At 45.4% G+C, this 22521-nt stretch overlaps 2 protein-coding genes across 3 annotated transcripts in view; both read left to right on the forward strand.

Annotated features, from left to right (window-relative positions):
* DCAF11 (DDB1 and CUL4 associated factor 11) overlaps positions 1 to 19106 on the forward strand; it is a 30284-nt gene extending 11178 nt beyond the window's left edge. For both annotated transcript variants that reach the window (XM_087714241.1, XM_087714242.1), the window contains 11 exons: positions 1131 to 1195; positions 1781 to 1881; positions 4996 to 5142; positions 5810 to 5864; positions 5957 to 6025; positions 7762 to 7819; positions 9616 to 9801; positions 10634 to 10787; positions 11574 to 11726; positions 14140 to 14246; positions 17423 to 19106. In XM_087714241.1, the coding sequence (XP_087570367.1) occupies positions 1131 to 1195; positions 1781 to 1881; positions 4996 to 5142; positions 5810 to 5864; positions 5957 to 6025; positions 7762 to 7819; positions 9616 to 9801; positions 10634 to 10787; positions 11574 to 11726; positions 14140 to 14246; positions 17423 to 17551 (1224 nt within the window). In that variant the 3' untranslated portion in view covers positions 17552 to 19106. The remainder of the gene's footprint in view (positions 1 to 1130; positions 1196 to 1780; positions 1882 to 4995; positions 5143 to 5809; positions 5865 to 5956; positions 6026 to 7761; positions 7820 to 9615; positions 9802 to 10633; positions 10788 to 11573; positions 11727 to 14139; positions 14247 to 17422) is intronic.
* A 1892-nt stretch (positions 19107 to 20998) lies between these two features.
* FITM1 (fat storage inducing transmembrane protein 1) overlaps positions 20999 to 22521 on the forward strand; it is a 3255-nt gene continuing 1732 nt past the window's right edge. Inside the window, exon 1 of the mRNA XM_014071565.2 lies at positions 20999 to 21537. Coding sequence (XP_013927040.2) covers positions 21131 to 21537 — 407 coding nt within the window. The 5' untranslated portion in view covers positions 20999 to 21130. The remainder of the gene's footprint in view (positions 21538 to 22521) is intronic.

Below are 22521 nucleotides of genomic sequence, written 5' to 3' on the forward strand. Positions count from 1 at the left end.
TAATTTGACCCCCCAGCCTGAGAGATGGAACACTTGGCCAATTAGTGAGTTACCCGAGTGGTGCAAATGGGTGTGGAATCCACAAAACAATCCTTTCACCAGCTCCAAGAAGGCTCCACATACATTTGCACTACTCAGGTGACCCCCGAGGACACAGACAAGCCTCCAAGGGCCCTCAATGACACTTTAAAAGGAAGCAAATGGCCAGTTGTCTGCAAGGAAAGTCAATCCTTCCATTCCCTGACATCCAGTCAGAGCTGAACAAGCTTCTTGGATGAGAAGTGGAACATTTAGGCAAGAAAAATGAAATGCACAGGTACAGTATAGGTGGTGCCTTGCTCAATAGTAGTAACTGGGAGAGGGATCTTGGAGTCCTAGTGGACAAGCATTTAAATAGGAGCCAGCCGTGGGCAGCAGCTGCCAAAAAAGCCAACACAGTTCTAGGCTGCATCAACAGAGGGATAGAATCAAGATCACGTGAAGGGTTAATACCACTTTACAATCCCTTGGTAAGGCCACACTTGGAATACGGCATTCAGTTTTGGTCGCCACGATGTAGAAAAGATGTGGAGGCTCTAGAAAGAGTGCAGAGAAGAGCAACAAAGAGGATTAGGGGACTGGAGGCTAAAACATAGGAAGAATGGTTGCGGGAACTGGGTATGTCTAGTTTGATGAAGAGAAGGACTAGGGGAGACAGGATAGCAGTCTTCCAATATCTCAGGGGTTGCCCCAAAGAAGAGGGAGTCAAACTATTCTCCAAGGTACCTGAGGGCAGGACAAGAAGCAATGGGTGGAAACTAATCAAGGAGAGAAGCAACTTAGAACTGAGGAGAAACTTCCTGACAGTTAGAACAACTAATCAGTGGAACAGAAGTTGTGAATGCCCCAACACTGGAAGTCTTTAAGAAGATGCTGGATAGCCATTTGTCTGAAACGGTGTAGGCTTCACTCCCTAGGCAGGGGGTAGAACTAGAAGACCTCCAAGGTCCCTTCCAACTCTGCTATTGTATTGTATTGTCAAACAAAGTCCAGTGGCCTCTTGAAAAAGGCGCAACTTTGGGGACACCCATGACCTGGATGAGTGACAATCTCCAGAGACCCATAATCCTCACTCTTTCCCTTGCCCGCAGAGAGAACGAGGCCTTTGCCATAACAGCAGTTTCTCGGCAGGGGAATGTTCGCAGATCGTGTCACAGTAAGTATCTGATGAGAAAGATGTGTACGTGTGTAAGTGTACATTCTCAGGCAAGAAACGGGCAAAGTGGCTTTATTGATTTGATTTGATTTGATTATATTTATATGCTGCCCTTTTCCCCCGAAGGGGTCTCAGGGCGGCTCACAATTCAAATCAGGGAAGGGGGGGGGTACAGACAGAAAATAAAAGACAAAACATAACAATCCATAATTTAAAAACACACAACAGTCATACCATTCGAGACGGGGGCAACAGCTCTTTAGCCCCAGGCCTGTCGGAACAGCCAGGTTTTAAGGGCTTTGCGGAAGGCCTGGAGGGTGGTGAGGGTTCGAATCTCCACGGGGAGTTCGTTCCAGAGGGCCGGAGCAGCCACAGAGAAGACCCTCCTCCGGGTAGTCGCCAGTCGGCACTGGCCGGCGGATGGAATTCGGAGGAGGCCTAATCTGTGGGATCTAATCGGTCTAGTGGAGGTGATTGGCAGCAGGCGGTCTCTCAAGTACCCAGGTCCAATACCATGAAGGGCTTTAGAAGGGACTCCACGCCATTATTACCTGTACGCCTTAATGCTTTTCCCCTTTTTTCCAGCTTCCTTCCCAATCACCTCACGGTCAAAGACACCTATTTGCAAAAAGCCTTCTGCGGCATCTATTCCCGCGATGGACAGCTTTTTATGTCTGCTTGTCAAGGTGGGCTCGCAAACGGAGGTCTTTTTTTAAAAAAAAAAATACTGTTTTAGACCGTCGTCTTCCTTCATGGCAGGGGGTTCAAACTCGATTTCATTGAGGACCAACTCAGAGTTGTGTTTGACGTCGGGGGTGAGCGTGGCCAGATCGACGTCACTTGATCCGTTTCTGGCTGCGGCGGCCTCCTGCAGCCCTCCGCCAGCCCGAAGCCAAGTCCTCGTCCCGATAAACCCCTTGTATCGAATTGACAGTGAATTCCTCTCCAGCAAAATCTTTCCTCTCCCGCAGTCTTTCGAGATAGTTCAAAATTACTGACTTTTATTTGTTTTAGATTTTTTTTTCAAAACAAACACAACACATAAAATCTTCCTTCTTTACATACTGTAGAAAGTGCATCAGTTGGTTACAAAAGGTTTTCGTGCGTCTCTTCCACAGTCATCAAGCATAATTCATTTTAACTCAAGTATTTTAACTCAAATATTTATACATGTTACTCTTATACCTCCATTTAGGTTTGACTATAATTGTTTAAACGTCCTTCATCATAAAATATACCGAAATTTAATACATAACCACATATTGGCATTTCATTTAATATTTCTAAAATCCTCCAATAACACTGAATCCTTATGTCCTATTCTAGCTAAACATCCATAATATTTAATAACAGACTTTTCTAATCCTCCTTTCCAAATCGCTGTTGGCAATTTTCATCTAGTTTCCTTACATTATACTCAGATAGATAGATAGATAGATAGATAGATAGATAGATAGATAGATAGATAGATAGATAGATAGATAGATAGATAGATAGATAGATAGATAGATAGATGATAGATAGATAGATAGATAGATAGATAGATAGATAGATTGTCATCATTATCCCTCCTTTATTTGACTATACTGTATCATAACATTTCCCCCCTAATAATCAAAACTTAACTGTATCTAACTTAATTCTTTTTTTATTAACTTTTGTATATAATCCAAAAGAATTTCTAATCTTCCTTTCATAGGTACCATTCAATATTGATATCCAATTATTACTTATTGTAACACTACACATTGTATACATTATCATCATCATTATCAATTATTTATTTAATTATATCTATTATTACTAAATTTCACTGTTTAACTAGTTTTAAGTTACTTAATTCTTTTTTTTATTAACTTTTGTATATAATCCAAAAGGATTTCTAATCTTCCTTTCATAGGTACCATTCAATATTGATATCCAATTATTACTTATCATAACAATACACATGCATACATTATTATCATCAATTATTTATTTAATTATATCCATTATTACTAAATTTCACTGTTTAACTAGTTTTGTTACTTAATTCTTTTTTTATTAACTTTTGTATATAATCCAAAAGGATTTCTAATCTTCCTTTCATAGGTACCATTCAATATTGATATCCAATTATTACTTATCGTAACACTACACATTGTATACATTATTATCATCATTATCAATTAGTTATTTAATTATATCTATTATTACTAAATTTCACTGTTTAACTAGTTTTAAGTTACTTAATTCTTTTTTTATTAACTTTTGTATATAATCCAAAAGGATTTCTAATCTTCCTTTCATAGGTACCATTCAATATTGATATCCAATTATTACTTATCGTAACACTACACATTGTATACATTATTATCATCATTATCAATTATTTACTTAATTATATCTATTATTACTAAATTTCACTGTTTAACTAGTTTTAAGTTACTTAATTCTTTTTTTATTAACTTTTGTATATAATCCAAAAGGATTTCTAATCTTCCTTTCATAGGTACCATTCAATATTGATATCCAATTATTACTTATCATAACACTACACATTGTATACATTATTATCATTATCAGTTATTTATTTAATTATATCTATTATTACTAAATTTCACTAAGTTTAACTAGTTTTAAGTTATATTCTTCCATCTATCAACTTGTTACCGACCTTTATGAGGCTTGGAGAGTGGCCAAGGCCGATATCATTCATACTGGGCAAGAATGCAGGAATGAACAAATTGTCTCCTGCAAACTCCACTCCCCTGTCGCTCCTCTTTTATTCCCTCTGGGAGGGGCCATCCACCGTCCACCTGTGGCCTTACTCCCAAGTCAACCCTTGTTCTTTAGCTGTTCCCGTCGTCTGGCAACTCTGCGCATGCGCATATCAGGAACACGCTCCAGCTTTTCTTCTGCTGGTCTCCGACTCCGAAGGCAGCTAATAACTGTCAGTTGCCCTAGCCCCAACTCTGCCTCCGACACAGAGCCCTCATCAGAGCTTTCCCCAGACTCCAGGACTGGCCCCCAACCTCCTCGCTGTCCTAATCTGCTGGCAGCTCCATTGGCCATTGGCGGGCCACAACTGGTGGGTCACAACAGAGCTCGGGAGGGCCTCGCGTAGCCCTCCCGAGCTCCGTTTTGTCTGGCAGAAGCACTGTGGGCTGATTCTAGGGCAGCCCTGTGGACCAGAATCTAAGCACACCGCGGGCCGGATGTGGGCCATGGGACTTAAGTTTGACACCCCTGCTTTATGGGAAGAGAATGTTGCAGGATACCGATAGTCCCAGTAATGCACCCATAGAAAGCCGAACTCTGGGGCAGGTAGATTCCTCAAAGAACGAATTTATTGGGTACATCATATTGGCACAACTGGTGAAAACCGGCTCTGAAAGTTCCTGCGGTTTTCACCTAATTTAAAAAAGAATCGTTCCCCATTTCCCCGCAGGTCCTCGGTCCCTTTGTCCAATGATGGTGCTAGCAGGTTGCTTGGTTACTCCACTCCTCTTCTCAGCCACCTGTTGGAATGACCTTGGTTCCCACAAGAAAACCTTTTGCTTTGACCACAAAGCCAAGCTAATCTCCATTTCCACCCTCCCTTTCTCCCCCTCCCTTTTGTTGGCAACCGCGAAGCCTCAAAAGATGGCCTCAGTCAGGTTCGCTTCCGGGTTGACTGTCCTCAACTTACAACCACTTGGAGCCTCAGGACTTAACGACGGATCGCTTAGCAACCATGTAGAGTTACGATGGGGCTACCTTGGGGCTACTTGCGACCCAGAATTAAAATTTTCTGTTTCCCTCCTCCCCCCCTCCTTCAGACCAGCGAATCCGCTTATACGACTGCGCCTATGGAGCCTTCCGGAACTTCCGGAGTGTCAAAGCCCGAGACGTCGGCTGGAGCGTACTGGACGTAGCTTTCACCCCTGACAGGACACACTTCCTCTACTCCAGCTGGTCAGACTACAGTGAGTTTATATGGCGCTAGGGACGCGGTGGCTCAGTGGCTAAGACGCTGAGCTTGTCAATCAGAAAGGTCGGCAGTCCGAATCTCTAGTGTCGCGTAACGGAGGGAGCTCCCGTTCCTTGTCCCAGCTTCTGCCAACCTAGCAGTTCCAAAGCACGTAAAATGCAGGTAGAAAAATAGGAACCACCTTTGGTGGGAAGGTCACAGCGTTCCCACCAAGCCAAGAGCCGAGGTGGCGCAGTGGTTAGAGTGCAGCACTGCAGGCCACTTCAGCTAACTGCTATCTGCAGTTCAGCGGTTCAAATCTCACCGGCTCAAGGTTGACTCAGCCTTCCATCCTTCCGAGGTGGGTGAAATGAGGACCTAGACTGTGGGGGCGATATGCTGACTCTGTAAACCGCTTAGAGAGGGCTGAAAGCCCTATGAAGCGGTATATAAGTCTAACTGCTATTGCTATTCTGTGAGCCTTCGAGAGTTGAGTCACACTGGCCACAGGACCAGGGAGACGTCTTCGGACAGCGCCGGCTCTTTGGCTTTGAAACGGAGATGAGCACCGCCCCCTAGAGTCGGGAACGACTAGGAGAAATGTGCGAGGGGAACCTTTAGGGGGGAAAACTGGGTTGCCTCCAGGTAGTCTGTACTAGCCCTTGCTCCCTTCTTCTCTTTAGTTCACATCTGCAACATCTACGGGGAGAGTGAGACCCAGACCGCCCTGGACTTGAGGTAAAGAGGACAACACACACGCACAGGCTGGCCCCGTCGAACAACGGAGATGCACCCTAGCACCTGGCATAACGCCTTTCTCTTCTTCGCAGGCCCGACGAACGCCGTTTTGCGGTCTTTTCCCTGGCGGTCTCCTCGGATGGGAGGGAAGTGCTTGGCGGGTAAGCTGGCCGTTCGGGAAACAGTCCTATCCCCCCTTTAAAAAAAGTGCCTAAGTTTTTTCTTTGGAGAGAAACAAAGTCTTCTAGCTCAACTCTCTCTCTCTTTCTCTCCCTTCTGTCTCTCTTCCTCCATCCCTCGCTCTCTCCCTCCCCCTCCCCCCTCTCTTCATACCTCTCTCTCTCCCACTCTCTTCCTCCCTTCCTCCTTCTCTCCACCCCGCCCTCCCTCTCCTCTCTCTCTCTCTGTCTCCCTTCTGCTCTCTTCCTCCATCCCTTGCTCACTCCCTCCTTTTCCCTCCCCCCCTCTCTTCATACCTCTCTCTCTCCCACTCTCTTCCTCCCTTCCTCCCACTCTCTCTTCCTCCCTCTCTCTCCACCCCGCCCTCCCTCTCCTTTTTTCTGTCTCTCTCTCCCTTCTGTCTCTCGCTATCCCTCTATCCTTCTCGCTCTCTACCTCCCCTCTCTCTCTGTCTACCACCCTCTCTCCTTCCCACTCTCTTCCTCTGTCCCTTTCTCTTTCTCCCCCTCCCCATCACTCTCTCCCTCCCTCCCTCCCCCCTCTTTTCATACCTCTCTCCCTCCTGCTCTTCCTCCTTCTCTCCCTCCCTCCCTCTCCCTCCCCGTCTCCATCCCTCTGTCCCTCTCTCTCTCTTCCTCTGTCCCTCCCTCTCCCCCTCCCTCTCTCCCTCCTTCCCTCCCCATCACGCTCTCTCCCCATCCCTCCTCCCTCTTTTCATACCTCTCCCTCCCTCTCTCTCCCTCCCTGTCTCTGTCCCTCTGTCCATCTCGCTCCTTTCCTCTGTCCCTCCCTCTCCCCCTTCCTCTCTCCCTCCTTCCCTCCCCATCACTCTCTCTCTCCATCCCTCCTCCCTCTTTTCATACCTCTCTCTCTCCCTCTCTCTCCATCCCTGTCTCCGTCCCTCTGTCCACCTCGCTCTCTTCCTCTGTCACTCCCCCCTCTCTCCCTCCCTCTGTCTCTCTCCATCCCTCTCTTCGTCCCTCCCTCCCCTCTTTCTCTCCTCTCTTCCTCCCTCCGTCGCTCGGTCTTCACCCCTCCTGTTTGGAGGCCAGGAAGTGATGCCCCTCTGTCTGCGCCCGCTCTTAGTGGAAGAGAAAGCCGCCAGAGCCCCATTTCTGGCCTTTGCTTTGAAGGCCCCTTGGAAGCCCAAAGGCAAAACAGGCCCAGCCGTGACTAAAGTTTAAATGCTTTGCTTTTTGCTCCCGCAACTGACGGCCATTCATTTAGTGACCGTTTGAAGTGACCACGGCACTGACAAAACTGACTTAACGACCGGTTACTCACACTTAAAACCCCGCCGCAGCATCCCCACGATCAGGGGGAATCAACATCCAGACGCTTGGCCACCGGTTCAGACTTAACGACCGTTGCTGGGTTCCCAAGGTCACACGACCCCCTTTTGGCGACCTCCTGGAGGAGCCGGGTCAATGGAGAAGCCCGACTCACTTAACAACCGCGTTACTCACTTAACAGCCGTGGCAAGGGAGGTTTCAAGCGGGGCAGGACTCACTTTGAACAACCGCCTGAAGCCTTAGCGGTAGAAATTCTGGGCTTCGACTGTGGTTGTCGTAAGTCCAGGGCTGTTCTTCTCTTGTGCAAGGTTGTTACCGAAGCCCTTTGCTGTGACCACTCTGTGTGTGTGTGTGTGTGTGTGTGTGTGTGTGTGTGTGTGTGTCCTCGCGCATTGACCTTGTTATTCTTTATTCTCTGTCCACAGGGCCAACTACGGCTGCGTCTACGTGTTTGACATGGAGCAGAATAAGCGGACGCTTAAGGTACTCGGGGATCGATGCCTAGAGCGAGTCTCCCTCATCCAGGTCACACTTGTCCCACAGTTGGCTTGTTCCAGGAGGCAGCTGGACGGGCTGGTTTTCCTTTGAAGGCCCTTCGCTTCTCATCCACGGAGCTTCTTCAGCTCTAACTAGATCAGGGAGGGCTAACCGTTTGTGGTGTTGTCCAGTGCCAACAATGCGAGGGCGCGTGCACAATAGCGCCTGAGCCTGCCGGCATCTGTAATCCAGAGACCATCCCCCCATACACATGTGCACACAACACCCACATATGTGCCCCCCGCTTCCAAGCTGAGCTTGGTATTTCCTCCGTGGAAATAGACTAGAAGACCTCCAAGGTCCCATCCAACACTGTTAGTTTAGTCTACTCTACTCTGCCTATTCTATTCTATTCTAAATCCTATTCTATTCTATTCAAAATTCTATTCTATTCTAAATCCTATTCTATTCTAAATCCTATTCTATTCTAAATTCTAAATTCTATTCTAAATTCTAAATTCTATTCTAAATTCTATTCTATTCTAAATTCTATTCTATTCTAAATCCTATTCTATTCTAAATCCTATTCTATTCTAAATTCTAAATTCTATTCTAAATTCTAAATTCTATTCTAAATTCTATTCTATTCTAAATTCTAAATTCTATTCTAAATTCTAAATTCTATTCTAAATTCTATTCTATTCTAAATTCTATTCTATTCTAAATCCTATTCTATTCTAAATTCTAAATTCTATTCTAAATTCTAAATTCTATTCTAAATCCTATTCTATTCTAAATTCTATTCTAAATTCTAAATTCTATTCTAAATTCTATTCTATTCTATTCTAAATTCTATTCTATTCTAAATTCTATTCTATTCTAAATTCTATTCTATTCTAAATTCTATTCTATTATAAATTCTTTTCTATTATAAATCCTATTCTATTATAAATTCTATTATAAATTCTATTCTATTCTAAATTCCTATTCTATTCTAAATTCCTATTCTAAATCCTATTCTATTCTAAATCCTATTCTATTCTAAATTCTATTCTATTCTAAATCCTATTCTATTCTAAATCCTATTCTATTCTAAATTCTATTCCAAATTCTATTCCAAATTCTAAATTCTATTCCAAATTCTATTCCAAATTCTATTCTATTCTAAATTCCTATTCTAAATTCTATTCTATTCTAAATTCTATTCTAAATTCTATTCTATTATAAAACCTATTCTATTCTAAATTCTACTCTAAATTCTATTCTATTTTAAATTCTATTCTATTCTAAATCCTATTCTAAATCCTATTCTATTCTAAATTATATTCTAAATTCTATTCCAAATTCTATTCCAAATTCTATTCTATTCTAAATTCCTATTCTAAATTCTATTCTATTCTAAATTCTATTCTAAATTCTATTCTAAATTCTATTCTAAATTCTATTCTATTATAAAACCTATTCTATTCTAAATTCTACTCTAAATTCTATTCTATTTTAAATTCTATTCTATTCTAAATTCTATTCCAAATTCTAAATTCTATTCCAAATTCTATTTTATTCTAAATTCTATTCTATTCTAAATTCTATTCTAAATTCTATTCTATTCTAAATTCTATTCTAAATTCTATTCTACTCTACTCCTATCCTATTCTATTCAATGTGGCCTCTGTAGAGTTTAACTGCCTTCCAGATCAGGTGAACCCATCAAATCTGAGATATGCACCGCATACTTGCGTTCTCCCGCTGAAATCTCCTTCCTTCCTTCCTTGCCTCCGTTTCCTTGGCTCCCTTCCCCGCAGATCGAGGCCCACGAAGATGACGTCAATGCCGTCGCTTTCGCGGACAACAGCTCCCACATTGTCTTCTCAGGAGGCGACGACGCTATCTGCAAAGTGTGGGACCGGCGCACCATGCGAGAGGATGACCCCCAGCCGGTGGGGATCTTGGCAGGGCACCAGGACGGTATCACTTTCATCGACAGTAAGGTGAGCCCAGCTCCTGCTTAGCCGAAAGCAGAAATGTCCAACCTTGGCAACTTTTAAAGGACTTGCGGACTTCAACTCCCAGAATTTCCCCAGCCAGCTCCCTCTTAGCCTAAAGCAACTTTAAGACTTGGGGACTTCAACTCCCAGAATTTCCCCAGCCAGCTCCCTCTTAGCCTAAAGCAACTTTAAGACTTGGGGACTTCAACTCCCAGAATTCCCCAGCCAGCGTGGCCAAGGTTTGACACCCTGGTCTAAAGCTTTTCTCAGAGACAGTTGCAGCCATATTTGGTGGTCACTAGAAAACTGGTTTAAGAAAATCCTCAGGGGTCCTTTCCCTTTTAAAGATCTCATCCCAGATTCTGCACAACCAGAAACTGTTTATTTATTTTCCTTTTTTTAAAAAAAATGCCTGGAATCTGGATGACTTGATTTAAAACAGAAGAATTCATCAGTGGAACAACTTGCCTCCAGGGGTTGTGAATGCTCCGACATTGAAAGTTTTAAGAAAAGATTGGAGAAATATTTGTCAGAAGGGTTTTCCTGCCTAAGGAAGGGGTTGGACTAGAAGACCTCCAAGGTCCCTTCCAACCCTTGTGATTCTATTCCAGACTCCCAGGGAAAACATAGCCACTGTTATAAAGCACCTTTCAAAATTGAATGAATCATTCCAGGAAGCAGAGAAAATTCTGAATTAAGGTTCCTTTCGTCATCCATCCGTCCCCCAGATGTGGTTCTTTAGAGACGGCCTTTAAAGAAGTTTTAAGTTTGTTTTGAACTTTAGGATGAAGGAATCCAAAGGGTTTCCTGAACTGCTGTTGTCTTCTTCCCTCAGGGAGACGCTCGGTACCTCATCTCCAACTCCAAGGACCAGACCATTAAGCTGTGGGACATGCGCAAATTCTCGGGCCAGGAGGGCCTCGAAGCATCCCGGCACGCTGTCACTCAGCAGATCTGGGATTATCGCTGGCAACAGGTACCCAAAAAAGGTATGCCCCCCCCCACTTCCCCTCTTTAACGGAAGAAGCTGTAAAGTTGCCATGGTGAGGAAAGGATGGGAGCGCATTCCACACATACCTTCGGCTAGAGTCGGATCTCAGATTACTACAGCAGGCTTGTGAGGTGTGCACCTCATTGGTGAATGAGATTTATGACACAGACTGAGGGGAGGGGTAGTAAAGTTCAGCCGTAATTCAAATGAGGTTTAGATCTAACTGCAATAGGGTATTGCCAAAATGTTGTTCCTAATAAATGACTGGTTTTCTTTTGAAACTTGGCTCGAGGCGCATGAATTAATTAGGGCATCTTTCGGAAACCTGACAGAAGCAGGAGTGAAGGCAGTGTATACATGCCTTGTGGTCTGTCAGCTACCGGCCCCTCCAGCAGCTGAATCGGATGAGGTGTGGGAGTCAGGGTCAGCAGCAAGGCAACCTGAGAGCTCCGAGAGGGAAGAGGGAGTGGAGCTGGCAGAGAGAGAGAGAGAGAGAGGCAAAGCACGGGCTGTCCGTCAGCCCTCAGATGGAGAGTCAACAGCCCCCAGATCTGGAGGTGGCTGATGAGGAAGAACAGATGGGTCCAGATCCTGATGTGTGTATGAGCAGAAGGCAGAGGAGAGGAGAGCAATGGAAATCTATGGGCCGGTCCTCGGGACGAAAGAGCCACCACTGCTAGCAAAGCCCCACCCTAAATCTGGGGATAAAAGGCAGGGGGCGGAGGTGAATAGGTAAAAGTTTAGGTTGGACCCACCTAATCCTTCCTTTCCTTTCCTTCCACAGCCCGACGTAAATCAAAACTTCCAGGTGACACTTCTCTCATGACCTACCGTGGTCATGGAGTCCTCCACACCCTGATCCGCTGCCGGTTCTCCCCTCCTCACAGCACGGGACAGCAGTACATTTACAGCGGCTGCTCCACGGGGCGGGTGGTAGGTAAGTGGCTCGGGAAACAGGACGCCCTCCGAGCTCAGGAGATCTAGAGCAATTGAAATTTGAAATTTAATAAAATTTGTATGCCGCCCAATCCCGTAGGACTCTGGGCGGCTTTCAGAGAAGATTTATTTATTTATTTGTCTTGTATGCCGCCCACTCCCGGAGGACTCCGGGCGGCTCACAAAAGACAAGGGAAAGGGGGGAACAAGACAAAGACAACATATTAAAAACAAAACCAACATTCACAATTTCTATGGAGGTAGATGCTTCTCAGCTCCCCCCAGCCTGCTGGAACAGCCAGGAGTCGGTGGCTTTGCGGAAGGCCGGGAGGGTAGTAAGGATCCGGATCTCAACAGGGAGCTCGTTCCAGAGGGCTGGTGCTGCAACAGAGAAGGCTCTCCCCCGGGGAGTCGCCAGCCGACATTGGCTGGCGGATGGAATCCGGAGGAGACCTAACCTGTGAGATCTAATTGGTCTGAGAGAGGCAATCGGCAGGAGGCGGTCTCTCAGGTACCCAGGTCCGATGCCATGTAGGGCTTTATAGGTAGCGACCAGCACCTTGAAGCGGATTCGGAGACCAATAGGTAGCCAGTGCAGCTCGCGGAGGATAGGTGTAACGTGGGTGTACCTTGGTGCACCCACAATCCCTCGCGCGGCTGCATTCTGGACTAATTGGAGTCTTCGAACACTCTTCAAGGGCAGCCCCTTGTAGAGCGCATTACAATAATAATAATAAAGATAAAAAACATTTAAAAAATTAAGAATAGAATTACAGATATTAAAATTGCACACCATCCATTCTGTCTAGGTGGGGCTGGACATTGATCAACAGCCCCAGGCCTGCCGGAACAGCCAGGTTTTGGTGGCTTTTCGGAAGGCCGGGAGAGTGGTAAGGGTTCAGATCTCCACGGGAAGATCGTTCCACAGGGCTGGAGCAGCTACAGAGAAGGCCCTCCCCCGAGGGGCCGCCAGCCGGCATTGTCCGGCCGACGGCACCCGGAGGAGGCCCAACCTGTGAGATCTTGTTGGTCGTTGGGAGGTATGTGGCAGGAGGTGGTCTCTCAGGTAGCCAGGTCCTAAACCATGTAGGGCTTTAAAAGTGATGACTAGCACCTTGAAGCCCGTTCGGAGACCGATAGGGAGCCAGTGCAGCTCGCGGAGGATAGGTGTAACATGGGTGTATCTAGGTACACCCAGTATCGCTCGCGCGGCTGCATTCAATTCACTTGAGTGCTGGAATGGGATTGGGCAGGAGAGGAGATCCAAGGATCCACTTGGGATCTCTTGTCGCAGACCTCTCAAGTAAAAGTCAAATGACATTTGAGAGCCAGTTTGGTCTAGTGGTTAAGGCCACAGGCTTAAAAGCGAGAGATCGTGAGTTCCAGTCCCGCTTTAGCCATGAAAGCCGCCTGGGTGAGTTTGGGCTAATCACCGGGTGCTGGTGAGTTCTAGTCCCACCTTAGTTATGAAATTTGGCTGGGTGACTGAGCCAATCACCAGGTGCCGGTGATTTCTAATCTCACCTTTGGCATGAACGCTGGCTGGGTGACTTTGGGCTGATCGCCAGGTGCCGGTGAGTTCTAGTCCTACTCTTAGTCATGAAAGCCGCCTGCGTGAATTTGGGCTAATCACCAGGTGCCGGCGAGTTCTAGTCCCACTTTAGGCATAAAAGTCGCCTGCGTGAATTTGGGCTAATCACCAGGTGCCGGCGAGTTCTAGTCCCACTTTAGGCATGAAAGCGGCCTGGGTGAATTTGGGCTAATCACCAGGTGCCGGCGAGTTCTAGTCCCACTTTAGGCATGAAAGCCGCCTGAGTGAATTTGGGCTAATCACCAGGTGCTGGCGAGTTCTAGTCCCACCTTAGGCATAAAAGTCGCCTGCGTGAATTTGGGCTAATCACCAGGTGCTGGCGAGTTCTAGTCCCACTTTAGGCATGAAAGCGGCTGGGTGAATTTGGGTTAAGGTGCCGGCGAGTTTTAGTCCCACTTTAGGCATGAAAGCCGCCTGGGTGAATTTGGGCAGGTGCCTGTGAGGTCTAGTCTCACCTTAGTTATGAAAACTGGCTGGGTGACTTTGAGCCAATCACCCGGTGCCTGTGAGTTCTAGTCCTACCTTAGGCACGAAAGCTCACATTTCCCAGATTTCAGGTCGACGTAAAGGGCAAGCAAGAATTTGGAAATATCCAATTTTATTTATGCCTGAAACATTTGACGAGACAGTCTTTTTAACTGGCCTGCCTGAAGTCCAGTTCACCCAGAATCAAATCTCGGAGCCAGCCCCCCCCCCCCAAAATCCTCCAGAACAGGGGGGTTCCCTCTCCTTCTCCCTCCCTCCCCCCTTGCTCTCTTAACCCTACATGGCTATTGATGCCCTTCCTCTCTCTTCCCTCCTTTTGCGCACCCCCCCACCCCAGTCTACGATCTCCTGAGCGGCCTCATCGTGAAGAAACTGATCAACCACCAAGCCTGCGTGCGGGATGTGAGTTGGCATCCGTATGAGGAGAAGATTGTTAGTAGCTCGGTGAGTTTTTGGGAACCCAGGGCGGGGGGGTGGAGGCATTCACCTTTAGGAGGAGGAGGAGTAGCACACGGTTGCTGTGTTGTGTCGCTTTGCTTTACGACTTGTCCAAAAGAGCTTTTTCTAGCCAGAGAGCGCCAAATTGTTTAGAGGTGTCTTTGACTTTACAACCGATCATTAAGGGACAACAGCACTGAGAAAAAGTGACAGGAGCATTCAGAGAAGAGAACAAAGCAGAGTAGAAGGGAAGGGACTATAAAATAAAATAGTGTAGAGTAGAGTAGAAGAGAAGAGGATATAGAATAGAATAGAATACAGAATAGAATAGAGAATAGAATAGAATATAAAATAGAAAATAGAATAGAAAACAATAGAAAAGAGTAGAAAATAGAATAGTATAGAATAGAAAATAGAATAGAATAGAATAGAAAATAGAATAAAATAGAAAATAGAATAGAATAGAAAATAGAATAGAATAGAAAATAGAATAGAATAGAAAATAGAATAGAATAGAAAATAGAATAGAATAGAAAATAGAATAGAATAGAAAATAGAATAGAATAGAAAATAGAATAGAATAGAAAATAGAATAGAATAGAATAGAAAACAGAATAGAAAAGAGTAGAAAATAGAATAGTATAGAATAGAAAATAGAATAGAATAGAAAATAGAATAGAATAGAAAATAGAATAGAATAGAAAATAGAATAGAATAGAAAACAGAATAGAAAAGAGTAGAAAATAGAATAAAACAGAATATAGAATAGAAAATAGAATAGAACAGAATATAGAATAGAATACAGAAGAGAATGCAGAATAGAATAGAAAATAGAATAGAATATAGAATAGAAAATTGAATAGAAAATAGAATAGAATAGAAAATAGAATAAAATAGAAAATAGAATAGAATAGAAAATAGAATAGAATAGAAAATAGAATAGAATAGAAAATAGAATAGAATAGAAAATAGAATAGAATATAATAGAAAACAGAATAGAAAAGAGTAGAAAATAGAATAGTATAGAATAGAAAATAGAATAGAATAGAAAATAGAATAGAATAGAAAATAGAATAGGATAGAAAATAGAATAGAATAGAAAATAGAATAGAAAATAGAATAGAATAGAATAAAAAACAGAATAGAAAAGAGTAGAAAATAGAATAGAACAGAATATAGAATAGAATAGAATACAGAATAGAATAGAATGCAGAATAGAATATAGAATAGAAAATTGAATAGAATAGAAAACAGAATAGAAAAGAGTAGAAAATAGAATAAAACAGAATATAGAATAGAAAATAGAATAGAACAGAATATAGAATAGAATACAGAAGAGAATGCAGAATAGAATAGAAAATAGAATAGAATATAGAATAGAAAATTGAATAGAAAATAGAATAGAATAGAAAATAGAATAGAATAGAAAATAGAATAGAATAGAATAAAAAACAGAATAGAAAAGAGTAGAAAATAGAATAGAACAGAATATAGAATAGAATAGAATACAGAATAGAATAGAATGCAGAATAGAATATAGAACAGAAAATTGAATAGAATAGAAAACAGAATAGAAAAGAGTAGAAAATAGAATAAAACAGAATATAGAATAGAAAATAGAATAGAACAGAATATAGAATAGAATACAGAAGAGAATGCAGAATAGAATAGAAAATAGAATAGAATATAGAATAGAAAATTGAATAGAAAAGAGTAGAAAATAGAATAGAACAGAATATAGAATAGAAAACAGAATATAGAATAGAATAGAATACAGAATAGAATAAAATGCAGAATAGAATAGAAAATAGTATAGAATATAGAATAGAAAATTGAATAGAATAGAAAACAGAATGAAAAGAGTAGAAAATAGAAGAGAGCAGAATATAGAATAGAAAGAATAATATAGAATAGAAAGAATAGAATATCGAATAGCAAATAGGAAATAGAATAGAATAGAGAATAGAAAATGGAGTAGAAAATAGAATAGAATAGCAAATAGAATAGCAAATAGAATAGAGGATAGAATAGAAAATAGAATAGTAGAATATAGAATAGAATAGAATATTATAGAATAGAATATAGAATAGAATAACTATTGTGACTTCGAATGTACACTCTTTGGCATACATTAAAAATGAAATTTTATGGCACCCAGGTCTTAAAGGGTCTCCACCTCCAATTTTACACTACATAAACATGACAAGATGAATAAATAAATACAAAACTATGTGTATATACCCACATATATTACACAACACGGAGAAACAACACAGTATAGCTCGAATGTATGCATGTTTATGGGGAGAAAAACAAATTTGGTGAGTTTACTCAAAAGGATGGCCTAGGGAACACAGCCGTTACAGAATCTGGTACTCCTGCTAGAAATACTTTGAAACCTCCTCCCAGAGGGGAGCAACAGAAGCAGACCGTGAAGTGGGTGTGTGGGGTCTATAAATGCTTCTAGCTCTAAGCACACAGCGCTTATAAGCGGTATTCTGAATAAAGGGAAGCGAGCTTCCTATAATCTTCTCCGCTGTCCTCACCACTCTCTGTAGGGACTTTCTATCTGAGGCACTGCTGCCACCAAACCAGACAGTCATGCAGTTTGTTCAAATGCTCTCCAACTTAACGACCGTTGCAGCATCCCCGTGATCCAAATTCAGACCCTTCTCCTTTGACTCATATTTATATGACGGTTCCAGTGTCCCCTGGGATCACGTGATCCCCCCCTCCCCGGCGACCGTCTGACGAGCAAAGTTGAATGGGGAAACCAGATATCTTTTAACCGTCGTGTTACTAACTTACCAACGGCAGTGATTGGCTTAACGATGGCCAAGAATGGCCTTTGATAATTCGAAACTCACTTAACAACTTAGAAATAGAAATTTGGGGCTCTACTCCGCGGTCGTAAAGCAAGGACTTACCTGTACTGTGTTCTATTAATGGCTGGCCTTTGGGTCACGGGGTCAGCAGGTCGAGTCACTTTCAATTCTAATAATCTCCATTAAAGTTGACATTTGAGGACTACCTGTAATCTCTGAATAGAAACAATAACACACACTCTCTATCACTGTTCTCTCTCCCGCTTCTCTTTCTCTCTTCTCTTCTCCCCTCTCTCTTCTTCTCTCTTCTCTCTCCTTATCTTCCTTTCTTCTCTTCTCCCCTCCTCTCTCTTGCAGTGGGATGGAAACGTGTGTCTCTGGGAGTATCAGCAAATGGAGTACGACGAAGATGATCTCGGCAACCCCCAGCAGCTCCTAACCGCCCGAGAAAGGCATTCCCCGCTGGCTGTCCCCCCACATCAGTAGCCTTCCCCCTCGCTTGTTCGCCACCTTCCTCCAGTTTGGGACCCGCTCGGGGCCAAGAGCGAGGGGGGGAAACGCTGTCTTGCGTTACCAATCATTTCCGGGGGTGGGGGAGTGTTTCGCCAGAAGGGAGAGGGGAGGAAAGGCGCTTCGGATGAACTCACCCCTCTCAAATGAACCGATCTCCCGTCTCTAAAACCTCTGGCGGCGGTGACCTTGAGGATACAAATAACCATCCCGCAGTCGTCAGATCCTAAGGATAACCGCGAAAAAGCAGACTGGGAAAAAAACAGCAAAACCACACCGCTGAATGTCCTTGTGCCTGCTGGGCTGATTTCTGTATCCTTCTAGATGAGCTGGACTCTGTCCCACGAATCCTGAATGGAGGGGGGCGGGGAGAAACGGCTGGCCCAGGAATATGGGGCACCAAAATTCACATCTGGAGGGCTACAGTTGGAAAGCCAGATGGGCCCTTGGAAGAAAACCTCCTGGTATAGAATCATGACGGGGAAATCGCCCCCAACAGCAATCCTGCAGATGGTCTCCGCAATGCCAAGATTCGTTGGCCACCTTTACCCACACAACAAAAGTGTAACGCACCCACAATAATTTTGGGGCGTCTTGCAAGACTTGACTTCGGTCTGGAGCTTATCGGGGGGGGGGATTGGGGGAGGGGAAATATCCAGTTTCCTTCCGATCTGAGCCACAGAGAAGGGATCCCCGAACGACACGAGAGGCCCCAAAACGATCCGAAGAGCCTTGAGGGGGAGGTGTGTGATTGAGATGGCTCCCCCTCTTTTCTCAGAGGGACGACGGCGAGTGCTCGCTGAAGCCACACACCCCTTTGCAGGCTGGGGAGGGGTCCTTGCACAATATTTGTCGGGCGACACAAAAAATGTCTGCGACACATTTGTGGCCAGAGGGACAGTTGCCGCTTCCTTCCCAGCTGCCCATCTTTTCTTCCCAGATGCTGACGATGTCTTCTTCGAGTCACCCTCAGAGTCACACACCCAAAATTGGGGGGATCCCTTTCTGCCTCTTCTGGGGCTGGGGGGAGCTCCTTGGAAGGGACGGGGAGGCAGGTCTTGCTGTCCTTAACCTTAAAAGATGTCGCCCCAGTTGGCCCGCCCTCGGCTCTCTTTCCGAAACCCTCACAGGTGGGGGGGGGTCTCACCTGCTCTGTACATATTAATGGGGAGGGTCCTTGCAAAGAAGGGGCTTTTGGGGGTACCCAAAGAGTTTTTTTAAAAAAATTAATGGATGGGAGGGGCGAGCGAAAAGAGCCGCGTGTTGTAAAGCGTGTGAAAGCGGGGGGGCGCGGGAATCCTTGTTTGTTTTTTCTAGTTGGAAAAGGAGCCCACCCACCCCCAACTCACAATCCTTCCCCAGGGGTCCTGCCTCCTAGGAAGAGGACGACGACCAAGGGGAGGGGTCCATGCTGGGGCTCCCTTCCAAATCTAGGTTTTGTAGAAAGGGGGAGGGTCTTTCCCTCCCCTCTCCATTTCAGGGCTGATGCAAACCGCTGTCCGTTGTCTTCAATAAAAGTGGTTGAAATTTGGTTTGTTGTGGGATTTCTGCGCCGCTGTTCCAAGGACAGAGGTTCAACGTAGAACTTGAAGGAGACAATTGACCCATGGAACTGCTTGCCACCAGCATGTTGCAGGCGTGCCATCCCTGGAGTCTTTTTAAGAAGAGAGCGGAGAATCATTTCTCTGGAACGGCGTAGGGCAGTGAGCGCTAACCTTTTTCGTCACCGCGTGCCGGAAATAGCATGCAAAACCATCCCGCAAGAGACCAGCGTTCTGTCATGCTGGCACCCCAACGTGCGGCCGACAAGCAGCTGGAGAACACCCAGATGTACCCAGATACACCCAGTTGTTTGGTGTACCAGCGCGCATGGAACACTGCTCTTCCAGGGTTTGACGCCCCTGCGCGCACGAAGGCCAGCTGACCAGCATGAGTATGTGCACAGGAACGCAGAAGGGGAGACAGCGAAGCCGCATGTCCTGTGCAGGATAGCTCTGCGTGCCGTTTCCGGCACGCGTGCCATAGGTTCGGCACCACAGATATTGGGACTCCTGCTTGGGCAGCAAGATTGAAAATCTGGCATGTCGGATGTGATATCTTTTCTACTCTACAGAGGGGAGAGTTGGGTCTATTGACAGAAAGCCACTGGAAGAGACTCGGGTGAACTTTTTTGGCACCGAGGGCCCAAACCAGAACGCACGTGCATGCAGCTAGTCCTCAACGTACAACAATTCGTTCAAAGGGAGGACGAATTGGGAGCCGAGGTGGCGCAGTGGTTAAATGTAGCACTGCAGGCTACCTCAGCTGACTGCAGTTCGGCTGTTCAAATCTCACCGGCTCAAGGTTGACTCAGCCTTCCATCCTTCCGAGGTGGGTGAAATGAGGACCCGGATTGTTGTTGGGGGCAATATGCTGACTCTGTAAACCGCTTAGAGAGGGCTGAAAGCCCCATGAAGCGGTATATAAGTCTAACTGCTATTGCTACAAGAGCCGAGGTGGCGCAGTGGTTAAATGCAGCACTGCAGGCTACTTCAGCTGTCTGCAGTTCGGCTGTTCAAATCTCACCGGCTCAGGGTTGACTCAGCCTTCCATCCTTCCGAGGTGGGTAAAATGAGGACCCGGATTGTTGTTGGGGGCGATATGCTGACTCTGTAAACCACTTAGGGAGGGCTGAAAGCCCTATGAAGCGGTATATAAGTCTAACTGCTATTGCTAAAGACCGTTAGAAAGACCAGCTGGGTGGCGTGTATAGTCTGGAAAACGTCCACGAAGACCAGCTGGCAAGAAACCAGAAGAGCAGCTGGCGACGGCGTGCCACCTCTGGCACACATGCCACAAGTTCGCTATCACGGGACTAGAAGCAGCATTTGAAATGTGGATTGACGGGCGGCTGTTCTACGTATAAGCCGGAACAACGTCGGAAAGGAGGAGGTGGCAAAGCCAAGGGAACTCAAAACCATAAAACGAAAGTTTAGAATATTTCGGAGCAGGCGATGCGACACCCGGGAAAAATATGCCATCCTTCACTTAATCCTCCAAGGGAAAATCGAAGGCAGACGAGGTCCAGGCAGAAGAAGAACATCGCGCTTTCAAAATCTAAGGGACCGAGTTTAGACGAAACGCAACCGCGCATTTTTCACGCGGTTGTTGATAAAAATTGGATCGACGACGGGTATGGTGCAAGACGAAGCAGCTCGGGACAGCGGGTTGGACTAGATGACCTACAAGGCCCTCTTCCAACTCTCTTCTGATGGGTTTGAGTCTCAACTTCCAACCTCTTAGAATTTGGCCAGTGGGGGGAAAAGAGAAAGACGGAAAGGAGTGGAGGGATAGAAGGAGATAAGAAAGCATGAAAGATCTCTTAGGGCGAGCAGAACAATGTACTCGACCTAAGAGATCTTTCTGTGTCTCACAGAGTTCAAGCGAGGAGCAAAACGTTTTTCTTCTTTGAGATCCTTGCCAACCAATCCTTGATTTCCCCCCGCCGAAGGCTGCAAGGGACAGCCGGTCTCCTAATCCATTGTGCCCTTCTGTCCTTCACATCGGCTGGGCGACATGCCCGCAGCTGTCGCCGGGCGTCATTTTAAACGCCATGGGTTCTCCCCGCCCCCAGCCCCTCTTCCTCTCCCGTCGACTCTTTTCTCCTTCGGTTCCTTGCCCGCTTGCCAACCGGGGCATCTCTCCCACTTCCTTCAGGTGGGGCGATCCGAGGAGGGGATGGCAGAAGGACGGGCCCCTAAAAGGCCCTTCTCGCTGCTGGCCATGGGCGCCGGGTGGGCCAAATCCCTGGGCCAGGCGCTGGTGGTTTTCTGGAGCAACCAATACGCTTGGCTTCTCGGGGTGCCAGGCCTCCGTCGTGCTTACCACCTGTGGCTGGCGTCGGTGGTCATTTTTGGGCCCCTGCTTCAGTTTTACGTCAATCCCCGGGCCATCTTTGCCAATCATCACAACTTCTTTAACATGTGAGTAATGTATGTGTGTCTGTGTGTGGGTCTTTTTGGGTAGGTGGGTTGGCAGCGATCAGCTTAGGGGAATAAATAAAGCAAATCCATTTTATTTTATGCGATGAAACGTTATCGATTCAACTGCCTTATCTGCGGCCCCCAATTGCAAAATATATCTTAACGACGGAAAGCTTGCCAACGTCATTTGAACACCTAGGTCTCCTTGGCACGAGGTCATCCAGGGTCACAGCTAGTCCTCGACGTACGACCATTCGCTCCGTGACATTTCAAAGCGACGAGATCGTGGGGGGAAAGGGACTTGTTCACACTTAATGACCGTTGCAGTGTTTTCCCATGGTCGTATGATCAGAATTCAGACGCTTGGAAACGGACTCATGTTTATGACGGTTATAGCATACCCAGAGTCCCATGATCCCCCCCCCAAAGTCCATGGAAAGTCAGATTCACTTAACCTGTGTGACTGACTGAACAACTGCAGTGATTCACTTAACAACCGTGGCAAGACACAACAAAATTCCCTTAAGCGTTTCACAGCCACGGGAATTTAGGGCGCAACTGTCGTAATTTGACCTGTAGTCCATTCTTCCAGCTTTAACGGCTTCTTGTAACATACAAGTCCTTGATTTATAACTGCAATTGAGCCCTGAAATATGGTCGTAAGTTGTGCCGGTCGTTAAGCGGATCACTGAATGATCATGCCTGATTTTTTTTTTTAATCATTCATTGAGTTTCCATGGCCACCCAATTCAATTAAGCGATATTTGATTTTTCCACCTTTTCTTTTTAAGGCGGTCGTTAAACAAATCTATTGTCCACCAGGGTTTTTTTCATGTTGGGACCACCAGTTTCAAGGAAATCGTCGTAAATCAGGTGAATGTGGGACACCCTGCCAAAGGCCGTAAACCCAGCCAAGTTGTTGGGACGGGAGCGGCTTATAACCGGATCATAAGTAGCTCTGAAACTTAAAATAATCACGAAGTG

Source organism: Thamnophis sirtalis, unplaced genomic scaffold, assembly GCF_051295495.1.
Source record: "Thamnophis sirtalis isolate CommonGarterSnake01/CBP01778 unplaced genomic scaffold, rThaSir2_p1.2 scaffold_4, whole genome shotgun sequence".
NCBI classification, from domain to species: Eukaryota; Metazoa; Chordata; class Lepidosauria; order Squamata; family Natricidae; genus Thamnophis; species Thamnophis sirtalis.